This window comes from Pyrus communis, chromosome 16, assembly GCF_041283825.1.
Source record: "Pyrus communis isolate YQ-2024b chromosome 16, ASM4128382v1, whole genome shotgun sequence".
Taxonomy (NCBI): Eukaryota; Viridiplantae; Streptophyta; class Magnoliopsida; order Rosales; family Rosaceae; genus Pyrus; species Pyrus communis.
Genome location: NC_142580.1, coordinates 3,547,951 through 3,570,362, shown reverse-complemented (window position 1 = coordinate 3,570,362; position 22,412 = coordinate 3,547,951). Strand labels below are relative to the sequence as shown.

Here is a 22,412-nt window from a genome sequence, read left to right as displayed (position 1 = left end):
ATATCATAATTTATAGGAAAAGATTATCGATGTAGGCAGGAGAGCTGAAGACGAAAGTTGTCGGATGAAGAAAAGAAAAAAGGGTAACTGAAATGAGTGGCGGTTGTTCACAACCCCATTTACAAGTTTGCAGGTCCCTCGTCAACACAGCTGATACCTAATTGTGATGGGTTGTGAAAATTCATATGCAGCGAAAACTTTGAATTAAGGGTCTTCATGTTCCATCACAATTCACAACTTATCAACTTGCTTACAAAAACAGATTTGGATATGTTCTTATATTTTACACCACACATGCTGGTAGACTGGTATCTACCTGTAGAAGTCTTTCCACACCGATTAGTCTTTTGGTGGAAAATCCATATGGCTAGCGGTGGAAATTCATAAATATAATTGATGAAGGGGATTGGAAGAGAAAAGAGAGTGGCAATTGGCAATGCAGGTCAGGACGACTTAACATTTGCGGTAAATTTTTTTTTTTTGTAAGAGTAAACTCAACCTTCTCATACAACCAATCACGCAATCGTTAGCGAACTGAACAATGACAAATACTAATTATCGGATGAACATTGGGAAAATTAGAAAATTTAGAGGAGCTGAAAACAAAATTCAAGTTCATAGGGCAAAAGTATAAACAAGTCTATAATTGAGGGGCACTTCCAAATTTTCCCAAAGATTATGAGCTCCGTAAATTACTAATCCAGATTGCAGAGCAAAGAGGAAGAAAGAAAAAAGTTTGAATCTTTGGATGAGAGAATGTGGAGAAAACTAGAAGCTCTCACTCATCTTCTTCCCCACAGAAGAGGAAGAGCCTTCTCCTCAACACCTGAAATCCCAACCCTCTACTCCTTCCTCCAACCTTCAATCTTTGCCCTCAAGAGGGACCCACCTCACTCCTCCTCCCTCCAATCCCACGGCGACCTCCCAACCCCGCCGCCCAGAACCCTCTCCCCCGACCACATCGCCGCTCTCGAGACCGCCCTCCACAAGTCCCTCATAACCCACGACACAGATGAGGCCTGGAAGTCCTTCAAGACCTTCACCGGCACCTCCGCCTTCCCCAGTAAGTCCCTCACCAATTCTCTAATTACCCATTTGTCCTCGCTCGGGGACGTTCACAATCTCAAGAGGGCTTTTGCCACGACTGTTTATGTCGTGGAGAAAAACCCAGGATTTTTGGAGTTTAAAACTGTTGGGGTTGTGTTGGATGCTATGAAATGTGCCAATACTGCTGCCCCTGCTTTTGCTTTGGTTAAATGCATGTTCAAGAACCGGTTTTTCTTGCCGTTTAGTGTGTGGGGCAGTGTTCTGGTTGATATCAGTAGGAAAAATGGTAACTTTGTAGCTTTTTTACGGGTTTTTGAAGAGAATTGTAGGATTGCTTTGGATGAGAAGTTGGAGTTTATGAAACCGGGTTTGGCTGCTTGTAATGCGGCGTTGGAGGGGTGCTGTCGTGAGCTTGAATCAGTGAGTGATGCCGAGAAAGTTGTTGAGACGATGGCAGTTTTGGGCGTTCGCCCTGATGAGTCGAGTTTTGGTTTTCTTGCTTATTTGTACGCATTGAAGGGTCTCGAGGAAAAAATAACTGAGTTAGAGGGATTGATGGGTGGGTTTGGTTTTTTGGATAAAAGGATGTTTCGGAGTAGTTTGATTAAAGGCTATGTTAAGTCCGGAAAATTAGAATCTGTTTCAGCATCTATTCTTCGTCGTCTGAGTGAAGGAGATGGCGAATGTTTGAATTTGGGTGAAGAAACTTATTGTGAAGTTGTTAAAGGTTATCTTGCAAATACAGGTGTGAAGGAGTTAGCGACATTGATCATCGAAGCTCAAAAGTTAGAGTCTTCAAGAGTCGATGTTGATAGATCAGTTGGGTATGGTATTGTTAATGCCTGTGTTAGCATTGGATTATCAGATAAGGCGCACAGCATTCTCGATGAAATGAATGCTCAGGGGGGTTCTTTGGGGCTTGGTGTGTATGTGCCAATTTTGAAAGCTTATTGCAAAGAGCATAGAACTGCTGAAGCCACTCAACTGGTCATGGACATTAGTAATTTGGGGCTCGAGTTGGATATGGGGACATATGATGCTCTAATCGAAGCATCCATGTCAAGTCAAGATTTTCAGTCGGCCTTTTCTTTGTTTAGGGACATGAGAGAAGCAAGAATATCTGACTTAAAGGGCAGTTACCTAACCATAATGACAGGTTTAATGGAGAATCATCGGCCAGAGCTAATGGCTGCCTTCTTAGATGAGGTTGTTGAGGACCCTCGAGTTGAAGTGGGTACCCATGACTGGAACTCAATTATTCATGCCTTTTGTAAAGCTGGGCGACTAGAAGATGCGAGGAGGACTTTTAGAAGGATGATTTTCTTGCAGCATAAGCCTAATGAACAGACATATTTATCATTAATTAGTGGGTATGTTTCTATGGAGAAATATTTCAGTGTGCTGATGCTATGGCATGAGGTGAAGAGAAATGTTTCGGTTGATGGAGAGAAGGGTATTAAATTTGACCACCATATGGTTGATGCATTCCTCTATGCTCTTGTTAAGGGAGGCTTTTTCGATGCAGTAATGCAAGTTGTTGAGAAATCTCAAGAGATGAAAGTCTTTGTGGATAAGTGGAGGTACAAGCAGGCATTCATGGAAACCCATAAGAAGCTTAAAGTGGCAAAGTTGAGAAAGCGAAATTTCAAAAAAATGGAAGCACTTGTTGCGTTCAAGAATTGGGCTGGTCTGAATGCATGAACTCAAGTCAGTGGTGGGAGCGGGTTTTGTCAATTTGAGCTTCTGCTCCCTCAACTGCATTTCGGAAACTTGAAAGGGAAATGAGGAGAAGGAACACGGCACCCTCTTTGGATTAGGATTCTCCGGCTGAATGAACAACACAAGTGGTTAGTTCTTCGATACCTGACACCAATCATGGTTTATATGGTTTAGAGATTGTATTGAAACATTATGTCATTGGGCGTCGAAGGAGATGTATGACCGAGCTCTGGCTTGCATGTGTTAACAATCACATTGTTGGAGGATTCTTCTGTTGCAGAGGACTGTATGTGACAAGAAGTTCTTTGGGAGTACGAAAACTCTGATCGCTAGATAAGGATGAGGAGAATCCATGAGTTTGACGATCATATTTACTTGATGTATAATTGTCACAAACAAGAAGATTTCTAAATCTGATGCAGTGGAACGAAGAACTGCCTCGGTTTTTCTCTTGAGTTGTTGAATAAAGAGCCAACTCAGCCTAGCAAACCTCATCATACTTGCAGGTCGTGACTGATGTAGTGGAACGAAGAACTGCATTGGTATCCAGGTGCATAAATGTCACCACCTTTTTTCCAAACCGTCTGAATTTCTGTAATTCTTTGACAAATAATGGCTGAATATTAATACAACTAATCCGATTTTAAGCAATCAATGAGCAGTTATTTTCATTTACCATTACTCTCAGCTTCTTTGACTTATTTGCTTGATGTTTGTAACCTTTCCTCGCACAAGTCTGTGTCTTTCGGCAAAGCAATTTTGACAGTGCTTTTCATTTACCGTTACTGTCAGCTTCTCTCGTTAATGTGCTTATACAATGTTCTGCTCACAATAACCCGTCACAACTCACGGTCATGTAAGAGGCGACTACGAGAGAGTTGTATACAACCGTTGTATGTGACAACTTTCCCTTATTACGTCGTTTCAATTTTCGGTTGCAGGACGTTTGCACTCGTTGGAGTTGCTACTTATAGCCAACGTAGCTACGCGCAGATCTACAATTTCAGAACCAATTTCAAGCCTTTGTTTTAATTGGTTAAATTTTGGTATCATTTTCGGATTTTTTTTCAGCAAAAATAAATAAAATAAAAATTACATACGAAGAAGCTGTCAATTTGTCATTAAACTGAAGGGAAGAAAGGAACAACAGCTTTCTTGTATACACGAGCACATAATCACCACTCTCAAACTTGAAAACCCAAAACAAATTCAAGATGCCAGAGTTGTACTCGGGCAACTATCAACAGAGCAGGCCAAGATGTCCTTGTACTCCCTTGATATTCTGAACGAATCGTAGACCTTTCCGTCCCTGCTCTTCTTGTACTCGAACATTAGGTTCGAGCGATCAAACGCTGTCAGTTTGATAAACCCGTAATCATAGTCCTTGAAGATACTCCATTCCGTTTGAACAGGAGCAAAGGTTGCAAGACTCGCTCCTCCGCCACCAGCAACCACATGTATCGTGCCATTCAGGTTACCCTTGTAATTGTGCTGCTCCTTACTGGTGCAGATATTCTGCCAAAGGGAAATAGAATGACGGTCCAAGTTCGAATCAAAGATCAACATATATCAGTCACAGCCAAGTAATGTGTAGAATTTTTGGCGTACCTGATAAATGGGGCAACTCCTTTCGTAGTTGTGCACATGGCCGTATACAGCGAGGTCAACTTTGTACTTCTGCCATAATTTCTGAAGGCTTTCCCTTCCCATTGGTTCCTCAAATGATCCTTCGGCGACATAAAAGCTTGCAGAAGAATAACCTAGCACCCGATGAGCCAGAAAGATCAGCCATGGTTGCTTTTGTCTATCGACTGATGCTAGGCACTCCTCAATGAACTTGTATTGCTCTGTTCCCTCCCTCCAATCGTGTTCTGTGTCCGCAATGCAGAACCGGAACATGCCATAGTCAGTGGAATACCTGGAAAATTAACAATAAAATCGTTCAAGACTAGTTCTCGCCCTATGTAACAAGTTGGCTTCGAATTGTTCCGTACCAGAACTTAGCCCTGTTTTCAGCAGGGACATAAAACATGGTCTGGGCCAAGACACCGCATTCCCCGCCTGAATCCGTGGTCCCATAGAAGGATCCTGAGCCTGGCCAGTCACGCTCATGATTACCGCTGGAAGAACAAATCTCAGATCAGCACATAAGATCAAGGGAAGAAAGTAAATTTTAAACAAACTGTGCAAGCGTATTGTAGCGACAAACCTTGCGATCATGTAAGGAACAGCAGATGCTATCGGCTCAACCTGTGCCGTGAATTGGTCCCACTGCGAAAGGTATCCATTTGCGTAACATATATCCCCAATGTGGAAAACGATATCAATTTTCTCTAAGTCTTGGATTAGCTGCTTAGTTGTGTTGAGAGAGCCACGCTGGTATTGGTTATATTCATTGGATCCATCAGCTTCATCCTACAAGGTATACCATTAGGCAAAGGACTTAAGAAACTGCGAGTAAGTTTGTCGAGTTGATTATGTTAGAAATTAACAAAAACAACGACATTAAACCAAAACTTGAAGAGAGTCGAAACCTTTCCCATGTCACCGAAGATGACAACGCGTTGAACAGAATTTTGACCAGGATATGGAGATGCTCTGAACTTGTATTCTTGACTCAAAATATGGGAACCATTTGGCAATCTGTGTCCAACCTTGTAGGTGTACCTGCAAATTATCAAGAATCATGTTCATGAACAGCGGACTCTTTAATCAATAGATCGAAAAAATGAATCTTAGAAGGCAGAAGACGTGCTAAAAATTTAAAATCGACATAAAATCAAGAGAGCAGCAAAATATTTTAGAAGAAAATGTAGCATACACTGTGTTGGGCCACAATTCCTTCAGAAAAGCAGTGTGTATAAATCCAGGATCTCGCCACCCCACTGTCTTTGCTGGTGCACCTGTGTTTGTAGAACGTACATGGTTAAGGCATAGTCAGGTGATGCACTTTCATGCATCCCCCAGAAAAGAGAGAGAGAGAGAGAGAGAGATATAGCAAACACACCACACATGGTGTTGCGGTCGAAGTTCAAAGTCCCAGCTGGGGATTTCACACGGTCTTCTCCTTTTATACCCCACTCAACAAAAGGGGTTGCTTCCACGATGTCATATCCACTTGTCCATGTTACAGTCATCTAAATATCAAGTCAGACGGATTGTTTCCTTGAGAAATTGATGAACACAAGCTTGTTCAAGAAGAAAAGCATTTTGATGGAAAAAATAGAAGTGAAAGTGTGGGGGAGACATCACTGTATCATAGTTTTCTGTACACCAAGAGAATATCTCCAAGAAGAAAGTGTACTTACTTCATTCCACAATTTTCCTTGCGCTAGGCGTGGATAAACTGGAGCTTTCGGATTTGCGAATGCAACTTTATTTGACACTGCCACCAGCTTCGGCTATTTTACAAAACAAGCAGGTAGCAATTACGCAGATTGAAGCAAGGGACAATTACATAGCTGGAAAAAATAGCAGTTTGTAGAATAACTATTATCTTACGAAATCTCCATAAACCAAGGGCCAAATGTTTATTTTATCCACTATTTCGAAAAATGAATGTAAAGGCAAAGTACGAAGGCGACAGATAGCAGCAACCAGTGGTTCTCTAAAAAAAATAGCATACCTCTGATAAACCACCCGAGAATAGTGCAAAAGCGAAGTCTGATCTCTGGTTAATCAACTGCAGTTTCAAGGAGCCTTTCCCGGTATCTTTGTACCTTGGACTTGTGTAGTTCGCGTACTGATACTGCAAAAAAGCAAAAAATTATATGAGATCAAATCTCTATATCTGGATCCACTTCAACGAAAAGCATGCTTGGAGGCCATGGAAAAGCAGCAGCACTATGCTAACCTTTATAGGTGCTGAACACAAAAATGGAGCAGAAGAGCTTTTAGTTTCCGCAGGGCAGGTCGAAGCGCTGCAAATTCAAGTAAGTCCATCCAATGCTATCAATTCTATTCAATATACGATAAAGAAATAAAGAGAAGCAATTCGTCCGAGAAAAAAGCATGCTAGAGCTTCCAACAGTTGGCTTGAGACAAACAAAGTTCCATTTACTGACCTGAAATTGGCAGGAGAAAACACTCCAATCCAGTCATCATTTGAAGGGTGTGGAGAACTGAACTCCAATGTCAACCATTCTACATATTGCCCCTAAATTATTGAGTTGGGGAAAAAGTTGCATCAATACCAAACACATACAAAGTGCTCAAAAGTACGAGTTTGTGAACAAATAAGGACATCCTATTTCCAGGGCACGATTCATCGAAAAACAGGATGATTTAGAAGTTAACCTTGAGCCCAAGAACTGCAGTGGAGGCCTTCACATAAGCATGGGAATGAAGGGAAGACACTGCCTTGTGAACAGCAATCTTTGACAAAGGCTGATCTCCATGAGACTCCACATCTTGAACTTGAAGAGTTGCAAGAAGAACCAAATGAACTGCCAAGCAGAAATATTTCAACCTTCTCATCCTGCCTACTACATTAGATAGAATCAATAAGATACCCAAATCAAAATTTAAAATTTACAGAAAACCCATGAACTAAATTCACCAAATCCAAAAGAAAAACCTAAACATTTCTAACTTCACCAATTAATAACCAAAAGGGTAGCTGGAAAGCATCAAAACATCAAAACAAGCAAATGGGTATTAATCCCATCAAAAATTACACAAACCCCATCTTCTAAGTTCACCAAACCAAAACTTTACCAGTTGATAACTAAAATGGGCAGCAGGAACACATCAAAACAAGCAAATGGGTATTAATCCCAGAAAAAGTTGCAGAAAACCCATCATCTAAATCCACCAAACCAAATTAAAAAATTCCGAACTTTTCAACTTTACCAATCGAAAACCAAACGGGCGGCTGGAAAAAATCGAAACAAGCAAATGGGTATTGAAATTCCAGCAAGAAAAACCAGATGAAGTAGAATTTTCAGAACCGACCTGCAGCGAAAGGTTGGTGAAAATAAATCCTGAAGCTAAAGAAATGCCGGTGAACTGTGTTTGAACTTTGACGTGTGGTGTGGTGAGGGTGGCTTTTTAAAGGTGGCTACTAAATTGGATTTCTCGAATATTTGGAGAGAAGATTCCGATTAATCCAGATTTAAATGGCAAGTCAACTTTCTTCCTTTTCAAAAAAATCCTCTCGGGTTTTATATACGTTATGGGCGCTGCCACTGGAAAAGCGACTTCGAAACAAAGCGGGTTCCGGAATCCAGCCAGACTGGGACATTGCTGTCTACCTTATGCATGAACGCCGCGTGGGCAAGATGAAATCGTACGGCTCATATTTGCGGCTGCTTGAAACCGACGTCGTCTAGGAGGTAAATTAACTCCCGCGCTGAGATGGGCTTTCACAACTTAAAACACAAAAATGCATCTTGGGTCGTAGGATTAAATCTTAGCCACGTGTCATATGCTGTATTAGGAATTGGGCATGCTGAATCACCGCCTCTCGTGTAATAATACAATTAGTTGCAAATTTTAAAAAGAAATTTGACCAATTAAATTATTACACTTTATGTACCTGATTGTGTTCTAAGTAGACTGCAAAATTTCTCTTATGAACAAGAAATTTTTCTTTGTGGAGGAAAGTTTTATTTTTTAAATTGTTAATTTTCTAACACAAGTATCTCACCGCTTATATAGTGACACGTGATGTACCACTCGATGTTCCAGGCACACTGAGAAATATCTTCCTATGAACGTGAAAAACCCTAATGCATATAAAATAAACATTTGTATTGACAATTTTCATGTCCTTGTAGGAAAGCGTATGGAATTATTTTTGTGGATTAAACATTTTTATCAGAGTCATGAATTGAACTCAAGACATGCTGTGTAGAATACAGGTCTTGAAATTCGTCCCCAATTCTTAAGTCAACCCATAGTGGTTAACTTTTGATCAAGATTCTAAAAAACGTTAAGCACTAGTCGGGCAGTGGGATGGCGCTTAGCGCCTAAGCGGGTGGTGGGATGGCGCCTAGCGCCTAAGCGGCTAGGCAGGGTCTAGGCGGATTTAGGTAAATTTCTTATATATTATATGAATTAATTAAACTTACTATATCAGATGTAAATAATTATTGAATAATCTGTTATTTCTTATAGAAGAACATGAATGTTTTATGTACATATATTATTTATTTTATCTACATAATTTGATGGTCTAAAACATTATCCAAATAATTCATATAACATTTATATATATAATATAAATCCCTCAAACCCTATCTATATCTATATCTATATATATATTATGTATAAATCTCAAAACTTTTGACAGTTTTTGAAAAGACAAAAAGCAGTGGGTGGTTTCATAATTCAAAACCGTGTGCCTCTTCACCTCTTTCACATTTCCAAAGGTGGAGTCCCAGATGATCACACATTTTGACCCTTTGAAAATTGAATAACCTTTTCTATTACACCTTTTCATTTATTCTTCTTCCTTAGCTCTTTCAGAGCCCTTGCAGAGCTTCAAACTGAATCAATGGATCTGCAGCTTGCGCCACTTCAGATTAAATGTCAAATACCTTGTCTCTCCCTCCCTCTCTCTCTCTCTCACTCTCTCTCTCTCTCTCATTTATTCACAAATGGCAAGCTGCAGAAGATTGTCGAGGCTTTGCTGCTACGTACGACATCGAAACTTTCAGATTTGTTACGAGAGTTGTAGCAAGTTTATGATTTGTAGCTGCATAGACCGCCTAGCGAGCACCTAGGTGGCCGCCTAAATCCTCCCCGCCTTGAGTAACTGCTTTGGCCTAAATCGAGTCGGGGCTTATCCGCCCAGCGCCTAGGCGGCCGCCCGGGCCGATTTTTAGAACATTGCTTTTGACTCATTATATACGTATTTATGTCATTAAATCATGCGACCAATGATGTATTTAAACAGAGTAAACACTACCACATTAGTAAATTTAATAAAACTAAGATATTGATTTAGGAATATTTAAGGCTTGTTTGGTATCCTATTTGAAATTTTTTATCATTTCTCAAAATATTTCTTAAGAACATTTCTTGAAAACAATTTTCTTTAAGACTCAAAAACTTGATTGGTTTGTGATTCAAAGTTTTTAAATCTTACGACTTAAATTAGACAAAAAGATATAAAAAGAGGGGGTTGCAAGAGATGGAGAAAGAGGAGAGAGGAGGAAAAAAAGTAAGGGATGATTGAAGGAAAGAGAAAGAAGAGAGATGATTTGACGAGATAGAGAGGAAGATGAGTGAGAGAAAAAACTGAGATAATGAAGATAGCGGATTAGAGGAGAGACGAAAAATGTTTTAAAAAAAAAAGGAGAGAGAAAAAAGAAATGAGAGAGAAAGAAGAAAAGAGAGGGAGAGTGTGACATCCCACATCGCCCAGGGGAGTGATCCTTATATGTATATTCTCATCCCTACCTAGCACGAGGCCTTTTGGGAGCTCACTGGCTTCGGGTTCCGTAGGAACTCTGAAGTTAAGCGAGAAGGGGGCTTGAGCAATCCCATGATGGGTGACCCACTGGGAAGTTGCTCGTGAGTTCCCAAAAACAAAATCGTGAGGGAATGGTAAGCCCAAAGCGGACAATATCGTGCTACGGTGGTGGAGCGGGCCCGGGAAAGTGGTCCCCCCCCCGGCGGGGATGTGACAATTTGGTATCAGAGTCTAACCCTGGCCGTGGTGTGCCGACGAGGACGTCGGGCCCCTAAGGAAGGTGGATTATGACATCCCACATCGCCCAGGGGAGTGATCCTTATATGTATATTCTTATCCCTACCTAGCACGAGGCCTTTTGGGAGCTCACTGGCTTCGGGTTCCGTAGGAACTCCGAAGTTAAGCGAGAAGGGGGCTTGAGCAATCCCATGATGGGTGACCCACTGGGAAGTTGCTCGTGAGTTCCCAAAAACAAAACCGTGAGGGAATGGTAAGCCCAAAGCGGACAATATTGTGCTACGGTGGTGGAGCGGGCCCGGGAAGTGATCCACCCCGGGCCGGGATGTGACCATCATGGGATTGCTCAAGCCCCCTTCTCGCTTAACTTCGGAGTTCCTACGGAACCCGAAGCCAGTGAACTCCCAAAAGGTCTCGTGCTAGGTAGGGATGAGAATATACATATAAGGATCACTCCCCTGGACGATGTGGAATGTCACAGAGAGGGAAAGAAGAAGAGAGAGAGAGAGATTTGGAGTGAGAGGGGAGGAGGGAGAGAAGAAATGAATGAGTTTAAGTTTAAAAATTCTAAAAACTCATTTTTTATGTTTTTAAAGAATAGACTATATTTTTGTGTTAGTTTTGAGTTCAGTTTTTTAAAATAGTCATACCAAACAAATTTTTAAGGTCCAAAACTTGAAAATTGTTTTTTACTTTAAAAAGTTAGATTCAAGTAGAATACCAAACATGCCCTTATTTGTTAATTGTTTTGTTACACCAACACATGGATAGGTTTGAGATGCTTATTCAAAAAGAGTGATGGACTTGTTGAGCACCCCATAGGTGGTAAAGAAGGTTATCGATATAGAGATGGAAGAAGGCGTCACGGTTGAGGTTACCATTGCCGATATGTGAATGGGCAACAAAGGCTTCTCTGCAGATTTCATTGTTGATTAAGGTCTTGTTTAGAAATGTTTTTAAAATGACCGAAAGCGGTTTTGATGAAAATACTTTTGGAACCAATAATTAGTAAAATTGCAAGTAAATTCTGAAAAAAAGCACTTTATTGCTTCATGCAAAAAACACATGACTAGAACTTCTTAAAACAATTTTAAACAAGCCCTAATATTTTTTTTCTTTATTTTTAAAAGTATTTTCAATCATTTTAAAATCAATTCTAAACAAACCTTAATATATTTTTTTTATTATTTCACTGGTGATCAATTAGTGTGATTTATGCAACTATTTGTTTTACTTAATCTTTAAAATGTACTCTTATCATTTGAATATTGTAGTATTTAGTCTTGTGCTTTTTGCGTGTGTATGTTTATCAGCTCAATTATTATATAATATAAATTCTTTTCACTAATATAAAGTTTCAACACTAATATTAAATCACATCACAAATTTGAACAATATTAATATAATTGAAATTGGCAAAATAGAATGAAAGAAAAATATACGTACCAACAAACATTATTGATTGATGCTTGCAATAACTGCAATGTTTGAACGAAAAAATTTCACCTCTGCCTTTGTGCTTTTTGGTAGGGAAGACTGGAAGTCCCAAAATTAAACAAAGCAGTATAACTCTTGTACGCGTCAGTGGATGGGTTATATAGACCCAAATATTATTTGACAAAATATGCAACCCTTTGTCAAACAAAGTGTGCATTGGACTCATCCAACATTTAGCATCCCCACCTGTTCACAATAAAGAATAAATGGATGAACGTGATTCCGTTTTCTAGCTAGTACATCACACAATTATGATTACGAAAAGACAAAATGTTTTGTGAGCCTTCTTGACTCTTAAAAAAGAGGATTGTTGTAACTTCACCATCAATTGATTATCTTAAAAAAAAAAAAAAAACATGTCATTCCACGCTTACCGCTTTTCAAATTTAGCGTGATGCAGTACTAAACTATTAAATTTTATTTGAAAATTAAAATATCAAATAAATATTATAATAACATTCTGAATTTCCAACGTTTTAATCCATTTGTGATTTTTTTTAAGTATAAATATAATATAAAAAATATGATAAGTGCAACGTCTCTTCTCAAAGAAAGTCGTCAATCAAAAGCTGACATGGCAACAAAAAATTAAAAAGTAAAAAACCCGGCAAAAAAACGACAACTTCAGAATGCACAGCAGCTCTTTGCTGAAACGCCCCCTTAAGATATGGGAGCAAAAGTCGAATCTTCCCTTAAGATTCCCAAAGTTGTTAACGATTTGCAATCATTGAAAACTCAGAAACCCAAAAAAATCTTGAACTTCAGTTCGACTGCATCACTCAAAGTTTGCAGCTTTCTTCCTTTGTTCTCACAAAGATTCTTCATTTTTCATGCCGTGTGGGATATTGGGATGAAAGAAATGAAACCAGTGAGGCTGTTGGCAATTCTGTTGGTTGTTGTTGTTGCAACCCTTCAAGTTGAGAAGGCAAGCTCGCATGGAGATCACCCTCTTTCCAGAATTGCTATTCATAGAGCAACCTTTGCACTTGAAGAGCCTGCTTACATTCAAGCCTCTCCTTCTGTTCTTGGATTAAGGGTAAGCATTTCACTAATTACTATTTAGACTCTTAATTCAAAGCCTAATTTGGTTTTGGTGACCTCTTGTGGTCTAATCGCGGAGCGTTATTGACTTGTGATGCTGCCACAGTGTTCATTCTGTGGTTTGGGCTGATGGGTTGATTGTTGATGTTTTAGGGGCAAAACGCAGAGTGGGTGAAGTTGGAATTTGGTACCGAAAACCCGAAAATCGATGATTGGATTGGAGTGTTTTCTCCTGCTAATTTCAGGTATATAAACCTGTTCTTGCATTGCCCTTGTGCTTAAATTTGAATTCGGTCAAACATTTAGACCTTTTTTTGAATGATGTCCTTCAAATGCTTCCCTTGCTTATTGTGTTCTGTGGTTCAATTTAATGCCTTTGGTCTGATTGGAAGTAATTCAAATTTATCCTTTTCAGTGCTTCCACCTGCCCTGAGGAGAATCCGAGAGTTTTTCCTCCGTTTTTGTGTTCTGCGCCGATTAAGGTTCATCCAGCATACGTGATGAGTTTTTCTACACTTTATAAAGAGCTGCGGATATGAACCTTAAAATGTTTCACTTTACAGTTTCAGTATGCGAATTACTCCACTCCCGGCTACAAAGACACTGGAAAAGGGTTCTTGAAGCTTCAGCTCATCAACCAGAGATCGGAGTTCTCTTTCGCACTATTTTCTGGCGGTTTATTGAATGTATGTTGAAAACTGTCTTCGTTTTATATTCTGCATATTCATGGGATAACTAGATTGTTATATATTGGCTTTGTTATACTATCTTTTGATTTTTGTTTTCCTTTAAATTGAGGGTTTCGGTACTTTCACGTACAAATTGTGTTTCTAATAGCATCTTGATGAATTATGCAAACTCCATTTGTCAATAGTCTACAAAACTGCCCTGTGTTTTCTTCAAGTACTAGCTAATCAATCCTGTTGCATGCATTTAATCTGGCTGGAAAAGGTTTCTTTTGAAACTGTTTGACGAACTGAACTCGTTGAATTAATTATGCTGCAATTTTTTGATTCTTTCTTTTCTGCTCAATAGCCAAAGGTGGTGGCGGTGTCAAATCATGTAGCTTTCGCCAATCCAGATGCACCAGTTTACCCGCGCATAGCACAAGGAAAAGAATGGAATGAAGTAAGTTATAGTCCCCGACTCCCCGCCCTAGTTCAAATCCTCAAAGCACACAGCATGCATATTTAAAGAGGTGTTTTCAAAGAAATGTATATATTTAAGAAGATGGTTAATGAAGGTAATCCATATGGTTCTGTACTAAACTCAGATGACCGTAACATGGACAAGTGGATATGGGCTCAATGACGCAGAACCTTTTGTTGAATGGGGTCCGAGAGGAGAAACTACGCGTTCCCCTGCTGTGACGCTAACTTTTGATCGTCGTAGCTTGTGTGGTGTGTAACTCTCTTGCGCCTTGTTTCTATTTTGAATTCACCCATACAAAAAGGGAGAAGAAAAGAGAAAACACGATAATCTAAACTTGTTTTTATTAATGATAGATATCGGCATGGCTAATTTAGAAAGTGAAGATAAAACCAGTATTCGTAACAGTAAAACCAGTTGTTAGTCTATAATCTTTGCTGCCGAACATGTATATTGATAGAATGTAGGAGCCTACAAAGACTCGAAGGTAAATTTTTGCATTGTTAAATCCTTCTTAAAACTTTTGTGGATTTACAGCTTATCTTGTCAATGCACGTATGCAGGTGCACCAGCAAGAACAGTGGGATGGCGTGACCCTGGATTCATACATACTGGTTTTCTGAAGGAGTTGTGGCCAAACAGACAGTATGTTAAAATTCCGTATATACAATTTTCTTGAACGTGGAGTGAGTTTTATAGTAACCTGTTAACTACACGAGTTTACGATACAACCATGAACTATTCAATGAGTACAATGTCATATTTCACCAACAGCTGTTGGATTTTATGGCAAAACACCGGTTAAAATGAAGATCACTTTTATGCAGGTACACGTACAAGCTGGGACATAGATTGTTTAATGGTACATACATTTGGAGTCGAACGTATCAGTTTAGAGCATCCCCTTATCCTGGTCAAAATTCTTTACAGCGTGTAGTCATTTTCGGTGACATGGGAAAGGTTCAAACTCACTCCAAAAATCTGTTCGTTTCAATGAAATTTTTGACCCCATAATGATTTTTGTTTCTTCTTATGGTACTACATCCTCATATTTTACCATGCAGGATGAAGCTGATGGTTCCAATGAATACAACAACTTCCAGCCAGGTTCGCTTAACACTACTAAGCAACTTATTCGAGACTTGAAAAACATCGATATAGTCTTCCACATTGGGGATATATGTTATGCAAATGGTTATCTTTCACAATGGGACCAATTTACTGCACAGGTCGAACCAATAGCATCAACTGTTCCTTACATGATTGCTAGGTTTGCACCATTGTTTAATTTCCCGACTTGCTTTGAACAATCTATCATCTTTATCTAATTTCGGTGATTTTTATTTTTTCTCTCAGTGGAAACCATGAACGAGACTGGCCAGGAACGGGTTCTTTCTATAAGAACATGGATTCAGGAGGTGAATGCGGTGTGTTGGCTGAAAATATGTTCTATGTTCCCACGGAGAATAGAGCTAAGTTTTGGTATGCCAATATCGTATCAGAAATCTGTCAATTTTGATTAGATCTTCATTTCTGAGAATGTTATTTCTTAATTCAGGTACAAGACGGACTACGGCATGTTTCGCTTCTGCATAGCAGACACGGAACATGACTGGAGAGAGGGCACAGAGCAGTACAAGTTCATCGAGCACTGCTTAGCATCAGTTGATAGGCAGAAGCAACCCTGGCTAATATTTCTCGCACATCGAGTTCTAGGATACTCTTCGGATGCCTCTTATGCGGTAGAAGGATCATTTGCAGAACCAATGGGGAGGGAGAGCCTCCAAAAACTCTGGCAAAAGTATAAGGTCGACATTGGCATCTACGGCCATGTCCATAACTACGAAAGAACCTGTCCCATATACCAGGTACATTTTCCCATTGCGTAAATAGGAAGCAAGTAGAATATTTTCAAGTTACATAAAAAAATTTCTGTTGTTTCGGCGACAGAATATTTGCACCAATGAAGAGAGACACCATTATAAGGGCAGCTTGAATGGAACAATACATGTGGCTGCTGGTGGTGCGGGAGCAAGCCTGTCACCGTTTACTTCCCTCCAAACGAAATGGAGTGTTTTCAAAGACTACGACCATGGATTCGTCAAGCTCACAGCATTCGATCACTCAAACCTTTTGTTCGAGTACAAGAAGAGCAGGGACGGGCAGGTTTACGACTCGTTCAGAATATCCAGAGATTATAGGGACATCTTGGCCTGCGCCGTTGATAGCTGCCCTAGCACCACACTTGCCTCATGATCTGGAAAGTAAATATTTGTTACTATAGAGTGAAATAAACGGATCATTACCAGCTGTCACAAAATAGTGATCTTTTTATGTATATAAAAGTAAGAGATTATGGTAGATAATCAGGAATATTAGTGACTAATTATGCTAATTAACCTTTTTAATTTCCTATCCAATTAGAACGTGCTGTGAACGTTTCTGTGGTAGTTCAATGCACCTGCTATGTATTACCTAATTTTTTCATGTTTTTCTAGATTTCCTTCAATATTTAAAACCTACAAGCCATCAGGATGACCAACTTCCCAGTTTGACTATCAGCCTAGAACACTGCTTGGCTCCTCGCGTGTGAAGGAATTATTCTTCCTTAGTGTCAGTGTAACGTGTATAGAAAAATATCTCGTTAAAACCGATTCAAGTTTTCATACGTGAGTGAGGAAGAACAACTCCTTACATGTGACCAATTATTAATATAGCCGTTGTGGATTCGCTATCATTGGGTTTCCTTAGACGACGTTACCAACCAACCATTTTTGAAGGAAGAGTAAAAATTGGATGTCCTCCCTTTTCTTCTTCTTTTCGATCAAGACGGACAGATTTCACCAAAAACACTTTCCGTTTTTGGGTTTTGAAGATCGGAATTGACCATAAAAAGGGGCTTTTTATTTGGATTTATGGATTCTGGCAGCAGCAACTGGGGCTAGTAACGTGGAGAAGCATAATTTGCGCATATAGTTTTCCAGAGAAGGGGAATTGGTTTCTGATTATGTTGTGGCAGAAAAAGCTGGGTTTCTTTTCCATCAAAGACTAAGGAAAAGCAGATATCTTGGAGTTAAATCAAAAGGGCTTTCTCTAAAAGCACTTAACTCTACAGAAAGCTGCTTGTTGGCTCGGGTGGTGTTGTATTGGGAAAATGCCAGAGTGGAAGATGATGTGTATAGCTCATCATGTGCCGCACCTTGTATTTGGCAATGAGGCCATTTTTGGGGAGCAATGGCAGCCAAGTCAATGACGTGTGTGGTTAGAGAGTGAGGAAAAGTGGCGGTGGCGTCGGGGAAGGATGAGGAAGAGGAGATGTAGCAGCTCAACTAATCTGGTGGTTGACGGCCCGTTTGATTCACAGGGTTTTACGCTGTTCTTATTAGTAATCTGTTATCTGTACTTCAAAAAAGTCATCATGCACTCTTTCCTGACGGAAAAATAAGAAAAGAAATGAATCTTTAATGACTACTGGTGTAATATATACTCTTAGTGCAGGTAAAAGAGAAGTTGACAAGTTGAATGAGTTGTTGAAGCAGACTCAGAAGTTGGTCCAAAGTTTACATGAAGAGGAGGGGCGTTTTAAATTCCAGGGATTTAACATCACTCTCAAAATAATATAGTTATAGTATGAAAATTATGTTTAATGTTAAAATTGTGAGAATAAATGCCTCCAGTAGTATAATTGTTATTATATGATGTTTTCAAAAATGTCATAGTAGTGTAATTGTTATCATGTGAATTTTTCAAAAGGTGCAATCATTTTATTTTTTGGTTTGTTACAGATGTAACTCTATATAAAAAACATTTTGTGTGTGCAGCAAAGAAAACAAGTGAAAACAATAATATCAGTACCCCTCCCTTCCTCTTTTTCCTGCAATCTTTTTGTGTTGTGTTATAATTACGAAATTAAATAGTGTGATATTTTGTATCCACTTCTCTTAAATTATCGCTCTAACTTTTAACCATTTATAACATTTAAGTGTAATATCACTCCTCAAATCATAATGTTGTTCGGTGCGAATCAAAAGCTCGGTGAACATGGTAATAAAAAACCCGGCAAAAAACGACTTCAAAATGCACAGCAGCTGTTGACTGAAATGCCCTTTGAAAAAATGGGAGCAAAAGTCGAATCTTCCTTAAGATTCCCAGAGTTGTTAAGTATTTGCAATCATTGGGAACTCGGGAACTCAGAAACCCATAAAATCTTATACTTCAGTTCAACAGCACCAGCATCACTCAAAGTTGGCAACTTTCTTCCTTTGTTCCTAAAAGATTCTTCTTTTTTCATACTGTGGGGGAAGTTGGGATGAAAGAAATGAAACAAGTGAGGCTGTTGGCAATTCTGTTGGTGGTTGTTGTTGCAACCCTTCAAGTTGAGAAAGCAAGCTCGCATGGAGATCACCCTCTTTCCAGAATTGCTATTCATAGAGCAACCTTTGCACTTGATGAGCTTGCTTACATTCAAGCCTCTCCTTCTGTTCTTGGATTAAGGGTGAGCATTTCACTAATTGCTATTTACAAACTCTTAATTCAAAGCCTAATTTGGTTTTGGTGACCCCTTCTGGTCTGATCACGGAGCGTTATTGACTTGCGATGCTGCCACAATGTTCATCCTGTGGTTTGGACTGATGGGTTGGTTGTTGATGTTTCAGGGGCAAAACACAGAGTGGGTGAAGTTGGAATTTGGTACCGAAAACCCGAAAATTGATGATTGGATTGGAGTGTTTTCTCCTGCTAATTTCAGGTATGTAAACCTGTTCCTGCATTGCCCTTGTGTTTATATTTGAATTCAATCAAACATTTAGACCTTTTTTTGAATGATGTCCTTCAAATGTTTTCCCTTCTTATTGCATTCTGTGGTTAAATTTAATGCCTTTGGTCTGATTGGAAGTAATTCAACTTTTCAGTGCTTCCACCTGCCCTGAGGAAAATCCGAGAGTTTATCCTCCGTTTTTGTGTTCTGCGCCGATTAAGGTTCATCCGGCATACTATGTGATGATTTTTTCTACATTGTTTACAAAGAGCTGCAGATATGAGCCTTAAATTGTTTCACTTTACAGTATCAGTATGCGAATTACTCCACTCCCGACTACAAAGACACCGGAAAAGGGTTCTTGAAGCTTCAGCTGATCAACCAGAGATCAGACTTCTCTTTCGCACTATTTTCTGGCGGTTTATTGAATGTATGCTGAAAACTGTCCTTGCTTCTGCATATTCATGGGATAACTAGACTGTTATACATTGGCTTTTGTTGTACTATCTTTTGATTTTTGTTTTCCTCTTAAATTGAGCATTTTGGTACTTTCGCATACAAATTGTGTTTCTAATAGCAGCTTAGTGAATTATGCAAACTCCATTTGTCAATAATCTACAAAAATTGCCTTGTGTTTTCTTGAAGTACTGGCTGGTCAGTCCTGTTGCATACATATAATCTAGCCGGAAAAGGTTTCTTTCACAACTGTTTGATGAATTCTCCTGTCTTTATGGTCCCTTTTTCATGTGTTTGTCTTTCACACATAGAAGACTAATCTGAGTACTGTGGTTTCTGAAACTGAACCCGTTAAATAAATGATGCAGCAATTTTCTGATTCTTTCTTTTCTGCTCAATAGCCAAAGGTGGTGGCGGTGTCAAATCATGTAGCTTTTGCTAATCCGGATGCACCAGTTTACCCTCGCATAGCACAAGGAAAAGAATGGAATGAAGTAAGTTATAGTCTCTGCCCTAGTTCAAATCCTCAGAGCACACAGCATGCATTTTTTTAAAGAGTCGTTTTCAAAGAAACGTATATATATATATATTTAAGAAAACGGTTAATGAACCATATGGTTCTGTACTAAACTCAGATGACCGTAACATGGACAAGTGGATATGGGATCAATGATGCAGAACCTTTTGTTGAATGGGGTCCAAGAGGAGAAACTATGCATTCCCCAGCTGCGACACTAACTTTTGATCGTCATAGCTTGTGTGGTACGTAACTCTCTTGCACCTTTTTTCTATTTTGAGTTCACTCATACAAATAGGGAGAAGAAAAGAGAAAGCACGATAATCTAAAGTCGTTTTTAATTTGTAGTTAATTAACGATAGATTCTTGACATTGCTAATTTATAAGGTGAAGATAATACCAGGATTTTGTAACAGTAAAACCAGTTGTTAGTCTATCATCTTTGCTGTCGAACATGTATCAATATTCATAGAATGTAGGAGCCTACAAAGACTTGAAGGTAAATTTTTGCATTGTTAAATCCTTCTTAAAACTTTTGTGGCTTTACAGTTTATCTTGTCAATGTACGTGTGCAGGTGCACCAGCAAGAACAGTGGGATGGCGTGACCCTGGATTCATACATACTAGTTTTCTGAAGGAGTTGTGGCCAAACAGACAGTATGTTAAAATCTGTATATTCAATTTTCTTGAACGAGGAGTGAGTTTTATAGTAACCTGTTAACTACACGAGTTTACGATACAACCATGAACTATTCAATGAGTACAATGTAAAAAATTTCACAATCAGCTGTTGGATTTTATGGCAAATCACCAGTTAAAATGAAGCTCACTTTTATGCAGGTACACGTACAAGCTGGGACATAGATTGTTTAATGGTACATACATTTGGAGTCGAACGTATCAGTTTAGAGCATCTCCTTATCCTGGTCAAAATTCTTTACAGCGCATAGTCATTTTTGGTGACATGGGAAAGGTTCGAACTTGCTTCAAAAATCTGTTCGTTTCACTGAATTTTTCTACCCCAAAATGATTTTTTTCTTCTTCTTATGGTACTAAATCCTCATATCTTACCAAGCAGGATGAAGCTGATGGTTCCAATGAATACAACAATTTCCAACCAGGTTCGCTTAACACTACTAAGCAACTTATTCGTGACTTGAAAAACATCGATATAGTCTTCCACATTGGGGATATATGTTACGCGAATGGTTATCTTTCACAATGGGACCAGTTTACTGCACAGGTCGAACCAATAGCATCAACTGTTCCTTACATGATTGCAAGGTTTGCACCATTGTTTAATTTCCTTACTTGCTTTGAACAAGATATCATCTTTATCCAATTTTGGTGATTTTTATTTTTCCTTTCAGTGGAAACCATGAACGAGACTGGCCAGGAACAGGTTCTTTCTATCAGAACATGGATTCAGGAGGCGAATGTGGTGTGTTGGCTGAAAATATGTTCTATGTTCCCACAGAGAACAGAGCTAAGTTTTGGTACGCAAATATCGTGTCAGAAATCCTCAATTTTGATTGTTCTTCATTTCTGAGGATGTTATTTCTTAATTCAGGTACAAAACTGACTATGGCATGTTTCGCTTCTGCATAGCAGACACGGAACATGACTGGAGAGAGGGCATGGAGCAGTACAAGTTCATCGAGCACTGCTTAGCATCAGTCGATAGGCAGAAGCAACCCTGGCTAATATTTCTTGCACATCGAGTTCTGGGATACTCTTCAGATTTCTATTACGCGGAAGAAGGATCGTTTGCAGAACCAATGGGGAGGGAGAGCCTCCAAAAACTCTGGCAAAAGTATAAGGTCGACATTGGCATCTACGGCCATGTCCATAACTACGAAAGAACCTGTCCCATATACCAGGTACATTTTCACATTGCAGAATTAGGAAGTAAGTTAGAATTTATTTGAGTTACAATAAAAAATTTCTTGCGTGTTTTCGCAACAGAATATTTGCACCGATGAAGAGAAACGCCATTACAAGGGCAGCTTGAATGGAACAATACACGTGTTTGCTGGTGGTGCAGGAGCAAGCCTGTCAACGTTTACCGCCATCCAAACGAAATGGAGTATTTTCAAAGACTACGACCATGGATTCGTCAAGCTCACAGCATTCGATCACTCGAACCTTTTGTTCGAGTACAAGAAGAGCAGGGACGGGCATGTTTACGACTCGTTTAGAATATCCAGAGATTATAGGGACATCTTAGCCTGCACTGCTGATAGCTGCCCTAGCACCACACTCGCCTCATGATCTGGAAAGTAAATATTTGTTACTACAGAGTGAAATAAACGGATCATTACTCTTTCCATGTATATAAAATTGAGAGATTATGGTAATTAATCAGGAATATTAGTGACGGCTAGTTAATATTTTATAATTTCCTATCCAATTAGGACGTGCTGTGAACGTTCCTGTGGTAGTTCAATGAACCTGCTATATATTACCTAATTTTTTTTTCATATTTTCTGGATTTCCTTCAATATTTAATACCTACAAGCCATCAGGATGACCAACTTACCAGTTTGACTCTAAGCCTATAACGCTGCTCGGCTCCT

At 39.3% G+C, this 22,412-nt stretch overlaps 4 protein-coding genes across 6 annotated transcripts; 3 read left to right on the top strand and 1 right to left on the bottom strand.

Annotated features, from left to right (window-relative positions):
- The first annotated feature begins 577 nt into the window (after positions 1-577).
- On the top strand, positions 578-3,417 carry LOC137732144 (Pentatricopeptide repeat (PPR) superfamily protein). Its single transcript, XM_068471443.2, has one exon. The coding sequence runs from the start codon at positions 757-759 to the stop codon at positions 2,746-2,748; it is 1,992 nt and encodes a 663-aa protein (XP_068327544.1). The 5' UTR covers positions 578-756; the 3' UTR covers positions 2,749-3,417.
- Positions 3,418-3,858: 441 nt separating this feature from the next.
- Positions 3,859-7,996, bottom strand: LOC137731674 (putative inactive purple acid phosphatase 1). Of its 3 annotated transcripts, none has more exons than XM_088687789.1 (13): positions 7,720-7,996; positions 7,063-7,243; positions 6,831-6,922; positions 6,620-6,686; positions 6,392-6,514; positions 6,075-6,167; positions 5,774-5,903; positions 5,588-5,669; positions 5,301-5,433; positions 4,976-5,181; positions 4,761-4,886; positions 4,375-4,684; positions 3,859-4,281 (listed from the first exon to the last, which is right to left on the bottom strand). In XM_088687789.1, exons 2-13 carry the CDS (start codon positions 7,240-7,242, stop codon positions 3,976-3,978), a joined length of 1,848 nt encoding a protein of 615 aa, XP_088543915.1. In that variant the 5' UTR covers position 7,243; positions 7,720-7,996; the 3' UTR covers positions 3,859-3,975. The 3 variants fall into 3 exon arrangements, with proteins under 3 accessions (XP_088543915.1, XP_068326957.1, XP_088543914.1); XM_068470856.2 differs by having other exon boundaries at positions 7,063-7,250; positions 7,720-7,992; XM_088687788.1 differs by having other exon boundaries at positions 7,063-7,247; positions 7,720-7,992.
- A 4,432-nt stretch (positions 7,997-12,428) lies between these two features.
- On the top strand, positions 12,429-16,586 carry LOC137731219 (putative inactive purple acid phosphatase 1). Its single transcript, XM_068470322.2, has 12 exons — positions 12,429-12,953; positions 13,112-13,203; positions 13,374-13,440; positions 13,522-13,644; positions 13,994-14,086; positions 14,232-14,358; positions 14,671-14,752; positions 14,935-15,067; positions 15,172-15,377; positions 15,464-15,589; positions 15,666-15,975; positions 16,058-16,586. The coding sequence occupies exons 1-12, from the start codon at positions 12,585-12,587 to the stop codon at positions 16,361-16,363; spliced, it is 2,034 nt and encodes a 677-aa protein (XP_068326423.1). The 5' UTR covers positions 12,429-12,584; the 3' UTR covers positions 16,364-16,586.
- A 1,671-nt stretch (positions 16,587-18,257) lies between these two features.
- Positions 18,258-22,318, top strand: LOC137731221 (putative inactive purple acid phosphatase 1). Its single transcript, XM_068470323.2, has 12 exons — positions 18,258-18,602; positions 18,763-18,854; positions 19,018-19,084; positions 19,171-19,293; positions 19,721-19,813; positions 19,955-20,081; positions 20,412-20,493; positions 20,677-20,809; positions 20,915-21,120; positions 21,207-21,332; positions 21,407-21,716; positions 21,802-22,318. Exons 1-12 carry the CDS (start codon positions 18,417-18,419, stop codon positions 22,105-22,107), a joined length of 1,851 nt encoding a protein of 616 aa, XP_068326424.1. The 5' UTR covers positions 18,258-18,416; the 3' UTR covers positions 22,108-22,318.
- The last annotated feature ends 94 nt before the right edge of the window (positions 22,319-22,412 follow it).

Excerpts from the sequence above, each read along its gene's own strand:
- LOC137732144 (XM_068471443.2), top strand. The coding sequence starts at position 757 with ATGTGGAGAAAACTAGAAGCTCTCACTCATCTTCTTCCCCACAGAAGA.
- LOC137731219 (XM_068470322.2), top strand. The coding sequence starts at position 12,585 with ATGGGAGCAAAAGTCGAATCTTCCCTTAAGATTCCCAAAGTTGTTAAC. Across the intron at positions 15,378-15,463 it reads GTTCCTTACATGATTGCTAG|TGGAAACCATGAACGAGACT; the intron begins GTTTGCACCATT and ends TTTTTCTCTCAG. Across the intron at positions 15,976-16,057 it reads GAACCTGTCCCATATACCAG|AATATTTGCACCAATGAAGA; the intron begins GTACATTTTCCC and ends TTTCGGCGACAG.
- LOC137731221 (XM_068470323.2), top strand. The coding sequence starts at position 18,417 with ATGAAAGAAATGAAACAAGTGAGGCTGTTGGCAATTCTGTTGGTGGTT. Across the intron at positions 19,294-19,720 it reads TTTCTGGCGGTTTATTGAAT|CCAAAGGTGGTGGCGGTGTC; the intron begins GTATGCTGAAAA and ends TCTGCTCAATAG. Across the intron at positions 20,082-20,411 it reads TGATCGTCATAGCTTGTGTG|GTGCACCAGCAAGAACAGTG; the intron begins GTACGTAACTCT and ends GTACGTGTGCAG.
- LOC137731674 (XM_088687789.1), bottom strand. The coding sequence starts at position 7,242 with ATGAGAAGGTTGAAATATTTCTGCTTGGCAGTTCATTTGGTTCTTCTT. Across the intron at positions 5,182-5,300 it reads TCTTCGGTGACATGGGAAAG|GATGAAGCTGATGGATCCAA; the intron begins GTTTCGACTCTC and ends TATACCTTGTAG. Across the intron at positions 4,887-4,975 it reads GTTCCTTACATGATCGCAAG|CGGTAATCATGAGCGTGACT; the intron begins GTTTGTCGCTAC and ends TTGTTCTTCCAG.